Here is a 14121-nt window from a genome sequence, read left to right as displayed (position 1 = left end):
TGCTTTTTGCATGATTTTTTTATTATTATTATTATTTTCTGTTAATACGTGAACTTGATATGGTAGCACAGATGTGCATGGATTCTGACAAGAAACTCAAGCTGCAAAACCTTAAATAATACATGAAGTAAGTTCTTTCTAGCTTCTAAGAAAGCCGATTTTTCCAACTCTCTTGGCCATGCTGTAGCCCGTCTGAGAAAGGAAAAGCTTTCGTTACTGTACACGTCATACCAAATGCTGGCCTATTTTTTAACTTTAACAAAGCACCTTCTCTCAAAATAAAGGCCAAGTGTACAGAAAAGTCAATCAATGTTTGGTTGGCAAGAAAACCTCTTATCTGAGCTGTTTCAGAAATGGAAAAGTGCCTGAAGGGTTGGCTCACTGGAGATCTTTGAAGAAGAAAAAGGAAAATGTAACACTTGAGTTGTTTCTCAAGCCCCTGGTTCTCCTGAAGTCGGGAACTGAACCAGACTTTAAAGTTATCAAGAAGCTGCTGTCAGGATGTAGAATCTCTCAAATGAAGGATTTTTAATGTTTTGTATTGATTATTTTTTATTATTAACAAATAAAAATGTTGACAAAAACCTCTGAACGCGAACCTGCTTTGTTACATTGCTAGCTGTCAGTGACATCGTTAGAGACGCTTTGAAACAAGCAAGAAGAACAGAAAACATCTACAACATGGGACACCTTTTTACAAGTGTCCTTCTTAGACAAACTTTCACAAACTTGGAGTTTGAAACTCCCCCCGTTGGAAGGTGCGAGGATGGAGGCATTTCATCTTCTCTTGGTCAGTTTGGTGGGATTGTACCTAAAAAAAAAAAAAAAAAGAAAAAACAGGCATAAAAGAGGGCATCTCAAACATCTGTCCACGTCAGAATGGGCTTTTTACATTCCTCATGTATCACTGCTCAATGAGCTCAGAGGCATTCTGAAACAATAAAAAACAGCCCAAATGAAGCGTCATAAAACACGGATGATGTTTGAACAGCTCAGAGCAAACAAGCTTCCTATAAAGCAGCCTCTGGAAACTTGTTTGGAGTCCCTCTCTGAAGAAAAAAAAAAAGGGGGCCGGACTATTTTCTTAGCAGCAGAGTCGGCTTCCAGGTTATGTATGACTGGCCGAGCATGACTCCGTGATCAAACACCTCAGCACTGACACGCAGGCAAAAACATCAATCTCAGACCGTCTCTATTCTGCTTAGTCAAAGAAAACAAGGCAGGTTACATCACCGCTGTCGCCCTGGCAACCGCAGTGACGAGAGGATTGCTGGTTTCTGATTGGCTCGAGCTGAAGCTGCACTGGTCAAACAACCCTCTAATTATGAATTAAATGTTTGAAAAACATGATCATGATGACGGAGAGAAAAACCTATTTTTAAGAGCATTTATGTTTGAATTAGTTAATTGAACCAATACAGAAACCCCCCCATCCCTTCTTGGCGCCCGGGGTAAAAGTGTCCAAAAGGCCTGAAAACATATTTTAGAGATTTTATTGCAGCAGCAAAACATCTCAGATTTGTAAAAGAAAATCCAACCTTTAATTTGAGTACAAATATTTCGTGCTGCTGTTAGTGCTTTGTCTTTGCTAAGAACATTTAACACGGATGGAGAACGCAGAAACTTTGATCAGTCCTTGCTCCTGTCTTCATCCCACAGGTTTTCTATTGGATTAATGTCTGATGAATGACATCATCATGGAGGAAGGCCAATCGTGTCACTAGTGAACAATTTCTGTGCTGACACAGCAACACGTTTTGGATTTATTTTCGATTTTTTGGTAAAAGCCGCTACATTTTAGTCTGAAAAATTTCTAGTACTTCAAGGAGTTTATTGCTCTTTGCAGTCAAACGAGGCTTCAAAGGGCTGCTGCTTATAAACCTTACACTGTTATGCTTAGAAACCATGAGAGGATGAAGCTACACCTCAACATCTTCTAACAAGAACCAAGGTCCAGTTTCTCACCTGAACAGATCGTCTCCTATCGCTTCTTCCCTCTTGTTCTGACGCTCCCCCTGGAAGGACATAGTTTCAAATCAAAGGCCCTCCGTCACGGAAAAGACAGAAATATAATAATATATAGTAATAAGGAGGGATTTCAGTACCTCAGCTGCGCCTTTCAGCCATTCATCCAGATCTGAGTTCGTGCCCCTGTTGTGAACCAGCAGATCGGATCCTCCAATGATGTGCGGGAAGCCCTCCGCGCCAGGAAGGTGTTTCTGTCACACGATACAAAGTGGTACTCGGATTAAACAAACACTTAAAAATGACAGAAAAACATACATGGGATTGCTAAAATATACTTTTCAATACTTTTGAGCTCTGCTGTGTTAGTAGTCTGAATAAATATAATCTGATTTTCTTCCAAATCTGCCAATCTGCTTTTATTTAGCAAAAATAAACTGATTGTTGAGACTTTGGGAGAAATAATTTACAAACTCAGCTTTGATCGTATGATTTAGATTGTTGTCTGACCTTGCGGAAACATTTGAAGTTCTTGGCGTGTCCGTTGTTCTGAGGCTGTTTGGGTTTGGGTTTTGAAGGAGCAGTAACCGTGAGAGACCGAAACTCCACCATCAGCAACTTTTTGGGAAGATCTTCGTCGACCTTTGACTCCTGAAAATAGACAAAAAATAACTTAAAACTGATCTGATAAACATTTAAGTTAGTAAATGTCTGTGCAAAAATAAACTCAAAATGATTGTTAAAGTTTTTAATATGGTCAAATGTCACACTGTGGCTCACCTGTTGGAACATATTTGTGTATTTTAGCACAACTTATCTTATGTGACCCCTAATTTGCGCCTGTAAATGGCTAAATTTGCGAAATTCAATCATTTTTCCAGTCAGCAAACATATCAAGCTGAGCACTCTTCAGTGTGGATGCTGTTAGTAAGTGAAGACGACTCAAGTTTACAGATTATCAGGAATACCGATGTTTCGTTTTTGTTTGAAGTTATTTTTTTTCTTTCTTTTCTTTTTTGTAGAACTTCATTTCATTTCAACTTACTTTCACTTCTTCCTTGATCTGCACAGGCTTGACAGCAGCTCTGGTCTCTTCTGCTGGCTGGGGAATATCTACTTGAAGTAGCTCTACATCCTACAAGAACAGAGAAGGAAACACAAGTGGATATGCAGCTGCAAACTGAATCCAATATATTTCCGTATTTGCAGACTGAGTCACTTCAGAGGAAAACTGTCTTCACCTCAATAAAAGATGCATCATCATCTTCGAAAACCTTTTTCTCTTCAGTTGCAGTGGCAGCAGGCATTTTAGGGGGTCTACTAGAGTCATGATTAGGTGAAATGTTGTTGTCTGTCTTATTGGAGACAACATGCCGGTCAGATTGTTCCCCGAGGTTCTGTTGGGAACGTTCCTTATCCAGACCCAAACCAGGCCTCTGACCTGCTCCTACCGTTTGCTCTTGGTGGACGCGCTGCTTCTTAGCTGAAGACTCCACAGTGTGTGAACTCTGCATCTGTTTGGCCAAACCGCGGCGCACCGTTACTTCCTCTTTCTGGCCGTGACCACTTGGGGATTCATCGCCCAGGTAGTCCATGTCCTCGGACATAATGGACTCCAGTTCCTCCATCTTTATCACCTCCTCCTCCATCTCCTTCCTCTTTCTGCTCCGCGGTTCCTCTTCGAGACGTTCTGCCCTTCCAGAGAACAAATCGCTCGCGGATTCAAGAGGCGTCTCGGACACAGCAGAAGGTCCCTCGAGGGGAAGTGACGGCATTTTTTTAGAAACTCCAAGTGAGTTTGTGTCCTTCGACGAGGCGGATGACTCGGGAGCCGGCCGCTTCGGTGCCGACATGATATCAGAGGATTCTTCCTCTAAAGGTCTTCACGACACAGACAAGAAACAGAAAAATGGGTTAGATATAAGCTTTTAATATTTTAACAACCTATATAAATGAACAAATTAAAATGCTTTTTGTAACTAAAGCTTGCAGCCAATTTTTGAGCACAATCACCACAAATGAGTGCCCAGTTCTTGAAGCTTGTCGGTGAGAATAAAAATGAAAATGCTGCTCTGGGAGTAAAACTCTCACTCTTGAGATGCTGAAAGAAAAAAATATCTAAATATTTCCTTGTAAATGCAAAAGAGTTTTTTTAGGAAGAACAAAAGATATCTACGCTGATTACTTTCTGAACTTGAACAGAAAACAACAGTGCATACAAAGAGGAAACATAACGCACCATTCTCTTTGGCACCTATTACGTCGACTAAATAAATCTGCACCCGTATCTATCTTTGCTGGCGCCAGACAAAGGTATGTTTGCTCTAACTAAAATAGGCTGTTCTATGCAGCCCCTGGTTAAAAACCATGCTCTAAAGGCCCTTTAATATTTACAAAATATTTACAAGGTTGGTTGTATGTACATAGAAAATATAAGTGAGAAACTTGTATTATTGTTTTTGTAAATTGTTGATCCGAGTGATTATATACATGCGGGGAGCGGTTACTGTTGTGAGTAGCGTGAGAAAAAAATAAGAACAGAAAGCCGAAGCTTTTCTGGACAGGACTTGTGTTCTTACATAAATGTATTCTTGTTTGATCAATTATCTCATTAGTTTAAAGACTGTACTGAATTTCCTATCTATGAAGTAGTTTAGGTTAACGAGGGACAAGTGAACTCAACATAGAAAAAAAAAGAACGGAACAATGGGATGATGGGAAGAAGAAGGAAGAAGAACGCGGGAAACGACAAGGAGGAAGCTCATGGAGACCGATGCTAATGCGGGCAGAGGTCGAGGTGGGAGCAAGAACTGGACTGTTTTATGCACATTCTGCACAAGTAAACTTGCACCCGGTGGGTAGGAAACCTGGAGAAGAAGTGTTATGTAGTGAAGAACTGCGGAGGAGAACTGCGGCTGATCCGAGGTGGCTAGAGGAACGTGTCAACATGGCGACGCTAGCTTTAGCGTGATTGAGGAGGAGTCCTGCAACTCGTGTGGCAGAGTTCTAACAGAAATTGGACTCGCAAAGCAACCTTGACGGAGAGGACGTCGGCTGAGCGAGCAGGTCTGAGTCAGTTTGCTTAAACGGGGAGAAGAGGATTGTCGTAGCCACATCGCACCCGAGCTTCATCAGGCCTGCAACGAAAACTTTAACCGGTACCGGACAGTGTGTGTGTGTGAGTGAGAGTATGGGCCCTTGTGTGATATTGTGTTTAAAACTGTAAATTCTGGTAAACGTATGGAGTTATGTTAGTGGCAAAAGTTGAATTCTGGTTATATTGAAACAACAGTTCAAAAGAAAAGTTTTTTCATAAAAACAGTTTATTTTTCCAAGTTCTTATTAAAAGGAACTATTCTGTTAACCGGTTGTCTGGAGTTAATTATGTTACTTTAAATGAGTGTATGGTAATTGGACGCGTAAAAATTTACTCAACATAGGTAAACCTGCGTGGTATCTACCAGAACTTAACGAACCCAAATAGCCACCCCTCCAGAGAGTTTAAGTTCTCGTCCCAGTTAATAGCGGACAGAGCAGTGGGGTGCTACATCTATATTTAGCGTCTCTGTAAAAAAGGAAAAAAAAAAATCAGCATGTTCTGCAGAGGGTTACCGTTTCTTGTTGACAGGCTGAAAGAAGTTGGTCAAAGTCGACTGTTTCTGCGGGGAGGTTTGTGGAGACGTTTTCTGTTTCTGAGAGGATTGTGTGTGAAGGATCGTCCTGCTGCCTCCATTGGTCTTGGGAGCAGACGGCGGGGGTCTAAAGTTGGTGTTCCCAAAACCTGGAACTATAAAAACCCTGGTTTTAGATAATAGTTGTTACAGGGAAGAAGCATCCTTTGTTTTCCCGCAGCGGGCAAATTCAGGTGAGTAAACTAAAGAAGGACTTTGGCTTTTTCAATATAAATACAAAATATCAACATTTTCTATTGTAGTACTTCAAAATCTACAAACAAAAAAACCTAACCAGGCACAATAGATACATGAAATAGATTTACTTACTATTTTTCTAGTAATATGGACCACTCACTAAGAGTGAGTGGAGGGTGAGAACGGAAAATAAAATGTAAGGAAAAAGGAGTTTCCCTTAATTAACTGATCAATAAAAAAATCTCCAATAAAGACTTTTCCATTGAGAAGGGCATAAATAATTTTTCATAAAATATAAACAGAAAATTCCTTTTAAAACAGTCACCAGTTTTACATCATTTTATCTTTTGTACAGTCCTTTTCTTGTTTCAGAAACAAACGTTTGGTTGAATTAAAGTTTTTAAAATCTAAATCTGCCAGGAGTCTGAATAGCTTTGACCATGCCTCTGAAAGGCGTAGCTGAGAATCCTAAATGACGTCACCTTTTGGTTTGGGGTCAGGTTTCCTCCTCTGCGAGTCTGTGCTGTCGGCCGCGCTGAAAGACGAGCTCATCGTGTCCTCCACTATCAACTCGCTGGTTGATTTCTGAACGGTTGCTTTGGCTCCGGGTAACTGAGCTGCTTTCTGCTTCTGCTCAGGAGTTTCCCCGACGGCTGCAGGTCCAGTCATATGACGAACCTCCATCCTGACAAACAAATAACAATGAACAGTCCAGAAAACGTATCTTGAACTGCAGCGCTGCACATAACTTCACAATGTGCAGTGCAAATAAATGCACTGATGCACATATAAGCTAGGCTGCATTATTCCAGGTGCAATGCATTCAACCTTTACTTGCTGATAATCTATGGATGGAGATCCTAATGATAGAGATGCTAACGTATACAGAAAGTGTTGGGGAAATGGTAATGAAAAACAAAGTGTGTGGAAATGTGAGACACTCGTAATCAGTGTCATTATCCGCCAGCTGTACCGTCATGCGGCTCCAGCTCGTACCTTTGTGACGTCTCCGTGTTGACAGCATAAGCGGTGATGTTCTGAGATGCTGCAGGTAGCACAGTTTCATCCACTGTCACGCTCTGTGACAGCGACGCACTGGGGATTCTGGGTTTTACTTTTTGTACAGGATCTAAAACACAAACCAATTGATCGCAGATAACATTACGTGCAGGAAAAACGAGGAAGAAATGTTAATTTTTTCCTTCATGATAACCCACCTGAGTCTACGATCAGGCAGGACGGATTGCAGTACTTGTCACAAGACGCGTAGATGGCAGCCAGGCCAATCTCCGACTCTGTGATGACTCGAAGGCCTTTTCTGCGTTCGTGGTCGAGGGAAAAACATTTCTAAGTTTGTAGCTGTTAAAACGAACTTTACGCATCTTTCTTCAAGAACGAGTTGAAACCTGTGGGTGATGTTCTTCACAGCGTTTGCCCACTCTGTTGCTGAGGGAGGGAGCAGAGTTTGGGAGCTGCCAGTGGTAACCTCAACCACGCAGCTGTGAGGAGACTCCAGCAGGTCGCGGGGGAGGGAGCCCTCCTCCAGCAGCCGACTGCTGCCTCCGCCAAAACTCACCGCAGCGCCGAGCCGCTTCAGCTGCACACGGCGCAGGAGAGCAGCAAGTCAATATGAGTGATCATTAAAGCACCAGAAACATGCTGCAGACAGGAGCTTTGCTTTTTAAGAGGGTAACTATCCATATTTACGTCTATAGAGCTTCTGAACTGAAGCTGAACAGACACAGTCATATGTGAAACAGTTTAAAATTTAATTTAGAAAGTAAAAAATAGCACCAGTGAACACTTTCTAAATGCTGGGATCTACCACAAAAGTTAAAACACAGGTTGTTTTTTTTTCCTGTTCTGAAATTAGTCCACCTTCCTGGTAAAGATTCTTTTAAAAAGGACAGACAGGAATCATCCAATTCAGCTCAGCAGCGCCCTCTGCTGCAGAATTAAATATTACTGTTCTCCACTACAGGATCTAAGCCTTTTAAATCTCTCAAAATTAACTGCTAATTTTCAATTTTTTTCCCAAACAATAAACAACTAAATCGTAAGCATTTCCACAAATCCATGAACCTGCTCCGCAGGTCGACATCCACACCTCCAGCCCACCGTCAGGACAAACAGAGGAGTGTCCGAGTGACACAAATTCAGAACTCACCAGAGATTTTAAAGAAAGGAAAAAAATATGGTGCATAAAGTAGACCATGTTCCTCATTTCTACTTCACAGTTTCAAGCTGCTACAATATAAAGAACAAGGGTGATGAGTGAGGTCCCCAAACAATCCAATGGTTACAAATTTAAGGCCTTCATTTGAATAATTTAGAGAACAAAACTCATTAGTCACCTCTATTTTTTTGTACTTTGCTTCTGCTGAGCCAGTCTTCTAAAAGTACTACTTTTTAAAGTAGTGCTGACAAATCTACAACAAACTGCAAAGACAAAAAGCCAAATTACTTAAAATGTTACTTAAGCACCAAGACAGAGATTTGTGGAGATTTTAGTTAAAACATTGACAGTGATGATCAAGAGGAGGATCTTGTTACTCTGCAGGATCTTTTTGTTAAAGACATGACTTTTAAACACAATCTTTTCTACTTAACATTCAGAAAAGGTGTTAAAGTAGCTAAAAAGCAAATATTTAACTAATAGACATCAAATCACATATCTTCAAGTTTTCTGAGAATTAGTTATGGTCTGCAAAGGTCAGCAAAAGTGCATTGCGTCTAACAGCCTAGCACCTCATCATGTTTCTCCCAGCAGTAAATGCAGCTTATTTTGGTCGAGCATCGTGAAATACGTCTTTAACAAAAGAAGAAAACACAAACCTGTTTGGATGTGAGGAAAACGAAGGTCTTTCCAGTAAAAAGCTGTTTCCGAGCCGGTGTCGTTGCTAGCTTAACGTCCTCTTTTTTCAAACTGGGCTCATCGATTTCAGGGACAAAACTTAAAAACCAAGAACAGACAATATAACGCATCCAGGAGGTTACATTCAGTATGAGGCTCAGTAAGAAGGGGGATTTGCTGTTACCTCTCCGGTTTGGGAGGAGCTGATTTCTGCTGCACAGCTCTGCTCAGCTCTGAGAAATACTCTGGCTTCACGATGGGACGACCACACAGCAGAGCCGAGATCGTCTGGGTAAGTAAGGTGGGCACAGCATTAGCACACCAGCTGGAACAAGCATGCCAAACAGGGCGAGACAGACACCGGATCCGACCTTTATGGTGACCTTTACAGTTGGCATGGCCAGATGGGTGCAGTCCGGAGTCCAGCTGCTCACCAGCTTCCCACCCAGAGCTGAAAGGGCCTGAGAGAGCGACGTCTTCCCAGCGACGTCCAGACATGATGAGCACACCACTGGTTTCTCCAGGAACACCACGCTAAACTTACTGTGAAAAACACCAAAGGCCACGTTGTCCCCTGACGACAGCTCAACAGGCGCCGTCAGCTGCTGGCTGTTGACGAAGGTGCCGTATTTGGACGTGTCTTTCAGTGTCAGGGTCTAAAAGACAAAAAACAAAAAAAAACAAAAAGAGAAAGTAGTGAGTGCAACCCTGTTTTCTAGTCAATTTCAGCACATGTGAATGCAAACCCACAATCTTAACAGTGAGATAAAAGTTTGAACGACTGTTAAGGGTTATAGGAAATCTAATAGAAAAATAATGACAGGAACATAGAGGAAGAGCTAATATTTAGAAATAATGTTGATCAGGGCGCTACCATTTTTTGTTCAGTTGAAAAGTGAATGTTTGGCAAAAACTTTCTATCTCAATAAATTAGAAAATTATTCAAATATTAGTTTGTAGCAGTAATTTAAGAGACAGATATATTTCCACCATTTAATTTAGTTAATTTTGATGATCGTGGCTCACAGCTAATGGAAACCTGAAATGTTGTTTCTCAGAAAATCTGGACATTAGAGAAATGATTTTGAATATATAAAGATTTTGCTGTGGCCTAATTATGCAGTAGACTGCTGACATGGCAGCTGTTCAGCAGACAATCACCGACTCCATACCCAGCAAGGTAAGCCATGGAAAGCTATGCACAGAACGATGTATTTGTTGGAAAGTTAAGCAAAAGGAAAAAATGTGCTAATCACACAGTCTGGAGAGAACTAACATGAAAAACCCATTTCATTAAGAGCTTGGTGGAGATTCATAAGGTCCAGATGGCAAGAGTCCCCATATTACGACGCATGGAGACCAACTACAATTTATGCGTTATTTCTTTTCAGCCACTTCTGAACTGGAGAAAATGTCAGAAAATCTTTGCTACAATACATGGACATGCTTCTCAGAAGGCTGACATTTTTGTCTTTTTAGTGCAAACATTTTCTGAGAGACAGAATTTTTATGTTTTCTTTCACTGTAAACCATAATAATTAAAATAACATAGAAATAAACACTTACAAATGTGTAAGTAATTATCTATGGAATATGTGCCTTTAAAATTTAAATGAAATTACTGAAATAAATTAACTTATGAATTGATAGTCTTATTGTGATGCAACTGCAAAATATTGAAGCAGTTTGTGTTGCACTTTTAATAGACAACAGCTCCGCCTGCTGTGCAAAAGTATAAGAACAGGACAACGTTTCCAAAATGGATTTCACCACTTAATATCTCCATGTAATAATGCAAACATGTCCAAACAGAGAAAAAAAAATGTAAACATTGATTTATGATCCTTAATCTCATATTAATTCCTGTTTGAATCAGGATGCAGGATAAAAATCAACCCAGGAGGAAAACTAAGAGGCTCTAGCTGCTGTTTGCATTGCTCCTCTTTATTGTTTCTAGAGAAGAGTTTGAATGAATGTCTGGCTCGCTGCCATAATATTAGAGTCGGGACAGCTATCTTCTGGCTGAGCCCTGCAGCAACGGTTACAGCTAATTTATATTCAATTGGATGCTAAAACACAAAAAACCCACAATGTTTACGTGGGAAACTTTCAGGTAATGACAGGTTCAGCCTTAACGTTGAGGAATGAGACAAAGTTTGCATGAAACACCCTGAACGTCCGGCTGCACTAACAAGAAATGAATTTTCTCTCACTTCTTCAGTATTTAAGAACATGTGAACATTAATTACTCCTGTAAGTCACTAAAAATCCAGTCTATTGACTCCAAAATAACACTTTTTATTCTCTGCTTTCACAGTTTTACACCGGCAGTAAGTTTAGATCTGCAACGAGCTAATTAAATTAACTACTCACATCTTAAGCAATTGCAAAGAAGCCATTAAGATTATTTTATTCACGGGGTTCTTTATTTCTCTCACCAGATCGGTCACAGTGAGCTGAGCATGAGACCTGCTGATGGACTGGTCACTGGCAAGAAGAATGTCACAGTTTTTCCGGCCAACCACGTACTCTTTACCAGGGAGGAGATAGAACGTCTCGCCTGCGAAGAAACAAACAGCAGCTTTAAAATTCATAAAAGTAAACCTAACATAGCCCTACAAATATGTTCCAGCGATTCAACTGGTCAGTCGGCAAAACAATTAAATGTTCTGTTTGAAGAAGACTTAAAGTTAGCCCTGTTCAGCGTCAGTGAGGTGAAAGAAGCCACTTAGAAGGAAATTGTGTTTGCAGAGAGAGTGCAAAACCTGAAGTAACACGAAGGCTGAAGAGAGAACATGAAAGCTGCTCTGCTTTGTGCTTTAAGTTTTCAGAACCTGCTGGATCAAAGTCACTGAACTGTGTTGCTTGGACATGCAGAGAGAGAGAGAGCAGAGAGGATTATCAAACAACTTTACTGGGATAGGGACGGTGTCAGCTGATCACCAAACCTTTTTACCTCATCGTTGTACAGTGCAGCAGCTAATATCTGTATCAGAGCTGAACCTGTTTGCATTATCACTGTTAAAGGAAATGTGGTTAATACTAACTTTCATGTTGTACTTTGTCCTTTACTCAGGGTTCTCGTTTTGGATAGACTACAGATAATGCGGTCACGTGACAGCCTTCTGTAGCTCACTTTTTACAGATCCATTTTTATCTCGCTATTTTTATGACGACAAGTTAAAAATACGTGTTCTTAACCGGAAACATAAAAAAAGACACACCTTTTGTAAAATAAGACCAAACTTCTCTCGCTTTAGGTCAGTTAGAATGACCAAAATTACTTCTATTTACCAAATACAACAACAATGAGAGATATTATGTTATCATATACTGTCTGTGTAGGTTGTTGTGTCCTTGGCAAAGACACTTAACCTGCCTTGCAAGCTGCTGGTGTTCAGTTGCATGGTAGCCTCACTTCTGTCAGTTTAGCTTTACGTCTTCACTTTGTTAAAGTGTAAATTAGTCAGTGAATGATTTATTGTAGTGTAAAACACTTCAGAGTCCTTGCACTATGCATGTCCATTTGGAAAACCTGAACTTTAACTTCCTGTCTGATGTCTTCAGATGTTGCTTTAATGTTTCCACATTATGTTCTTTCTTCTTGATACAATGAATTTTCTGAAGCGCACCAGTTCCTCCTGTGGCAGCTCCACAGCATGGTGCTGCCACAACCATACTTGGTGTTCTCAGGCCTACAAGCCCCGCCTCCCCTTTGTCCTCCAAATGTAACAATGGTCATTACGGTGAAACACTTGTTTCATCACACCACACAGGACATGTAGCCAAAATTAAGGTATTTGTCCCTGTGAGCATTTTCAGACTACAGTCTGGCTTTTTAATGTTTTTTTTTTTTTTTGGAGTAATGGCTTCTTCCTTGCAAAATGGCTTTTCAGTCCATGTCAGTTCAACACATGTTGCACTGTGGGTAATATGTGTCTCTTTACTCCTGTCTATGTAAACTTCTGGATTTCACTGTGCATTTTTTATATTACTAAATTATTGGGTATTAAATAACATTCATGCTGCCATCAAAGCATGATTACTCTACTTCCAATCTGGAGCGAAGCCAAATAACACCTTTTTGTCTTTAAATGTTTCTGGGGTAAGGTCTTCAATTGGTAGCCATGACAAGAGTTAATGATGACAATCTATAAATGCTAAGATATAAGAGAATCTAAAAAAAATCTGCTCCAGAATGAAATGCACTTCATTATTTCTTATGATATCAAAATAGATAAATCAATTTTACAATTTAACATCAGTAATTTAATAAATACAGGCTCAGTCCACAGCTCAACACTGGAGTCAGACAACCAAACAAAAAATGTCCCCTAATATACTGTTGCACAAGAAAATCAAAAGATTAGACTGTGCAATATTTAGAAAAATACATTATGTCAAAACACTAAATGTTAAACTGTACAGTGGTTAATTCATATGTCAAATGCCAACGTGTGTGACAGCATCATTAGAGAACAAGCAAGAAAGCATGATGTATTTTGAAGAGCTGCCAAGAGAGATTTTTTTATCTCCGTCTCCAAAAAAAGAGAAAATTTTAAAAAATGGTAGCACGGTTCAATTTTGCAGAGCTATTTGTAATAAACCACAAGACTTCTGAAAGAAAACAACTTTAGACAGAATAAACTGAAGTGGAGAGATTTTATTTTAATGTAAAAGACTATCTTAAGAGAAAAAGAAAAACTGCATCTCAGGGTAAAGATCTGATAGGAACTCTGAATTAAGGCGGTGGAGTAGTAATGATGTGGGCTTATTTTTCAACCACAGGACATCTTGACCTCTCCTCTGTATGCATACAGCAGGCTTTCTTCTGTGTGTCAGATGAAAACTACATGCTGTTCTTAGTTTTTCCACACAAAAATTTGCTGTTCCAGCTTCATCTCTGTTTAGTAAATAATAAAAACGTAAAAGCTTAACTTTAAACACTTATCTCAACTTTATAATTAGCTACACGAGATGAGTCATCTCGATCCAAAAGTTATTCGTAAACACACCCCATGTGTTTAAGACCTTTCCACTGCTCTGCACACTTCGGTATTTTGCAGTAAATGCCCCACCTTAAAGGGTTTTAACCAAACTTGAACCCGTTAGCCCGCAGCTAGTTTTGAATAAAGTCGTTCAGGGATGAAGAAAGTTACCTCCGGGCTGCTGAGGAGTCAGTATCCACATGTTTAAGCCTTTTCGTCCCAGTTCATTAATTGCAACAAGCAAAAGGGGAGCAACAGTGGGACATTTTTAAGATAAACAAATCCTCTTCACGACGAACACGCTCCCCGCCACTGCTGACGTCATAACTAAGCGCTGCTCTTTTTCAAAATAAAAGTCCAGGTTGAAACTCTGGGAAAGATAACTGAAAGGAAAAGTCGTGTGTTTATGTTCTCATTTGTGTTGTTCAAATGCATTAAATGAAAC

At 40.2% G+C, this 14121-nt stretch overlaps 1 protein-coding gene across 1 annotated transcript; it reads right to left on the bottom strand.

The window, feature by feature from the left end:
* Positions 1 to 14012, bottom strand: nbn (nibrin). Its single transcript, XM_014984477.2, has 16 exons — positions 13848 to 14012; positions 11127 to 11248; positions 9060 to 9344; positions 8873 to 8976; positions 8670 to 8787; positions 7241 to 7431; positions 7052 to 7152; positions 6831 to 6963; positions 6317 to 6519; positions 5578 to 5752; positions 3207 to 3846; positions 3011 to 3100; positions 2476 to 2616; positions 2106 to 2219; positions 1966 to 2015; positions 1 to 811 (listed from the first exon to the last, which is right to left on the bottom strand). The coding sequence occupies exons 1-16, from the start codon at positions 13876 to 13878 to the stop codon at positions 778 to 780; spliced, it is 2532 nt and encodes an 843-aa protein (XP_014839963.2). The 5' UTR covers positions 13879 to 14012; the 3' UTR covers positions 1 to 777.
* Between the last annotated feature and the right edge of the window lie 109 nt (positions 14013 to 14121).

This window comes from Poecilia mexicana, unplaced genomic scaffold (genome assembly GCF_051168715.1).
Source record: "Poecilia mexicana isolate PSO_F unplaced genomic scaffold, ASM5116871v1 scaffold_16, whole genome shotgun sequence".
In the NCBI taxonomy this organism is placed as follows: domain Eukaryota; kingdom Metazoa; phylum Chordata; class Actinopteri; order Cyprinodontiformes; family Poeciliidae; genus Poecilia; species Poecilia mexicana.
This window is presented reverse-complemented; position numbering and strand designations above follow the sequence as displayed.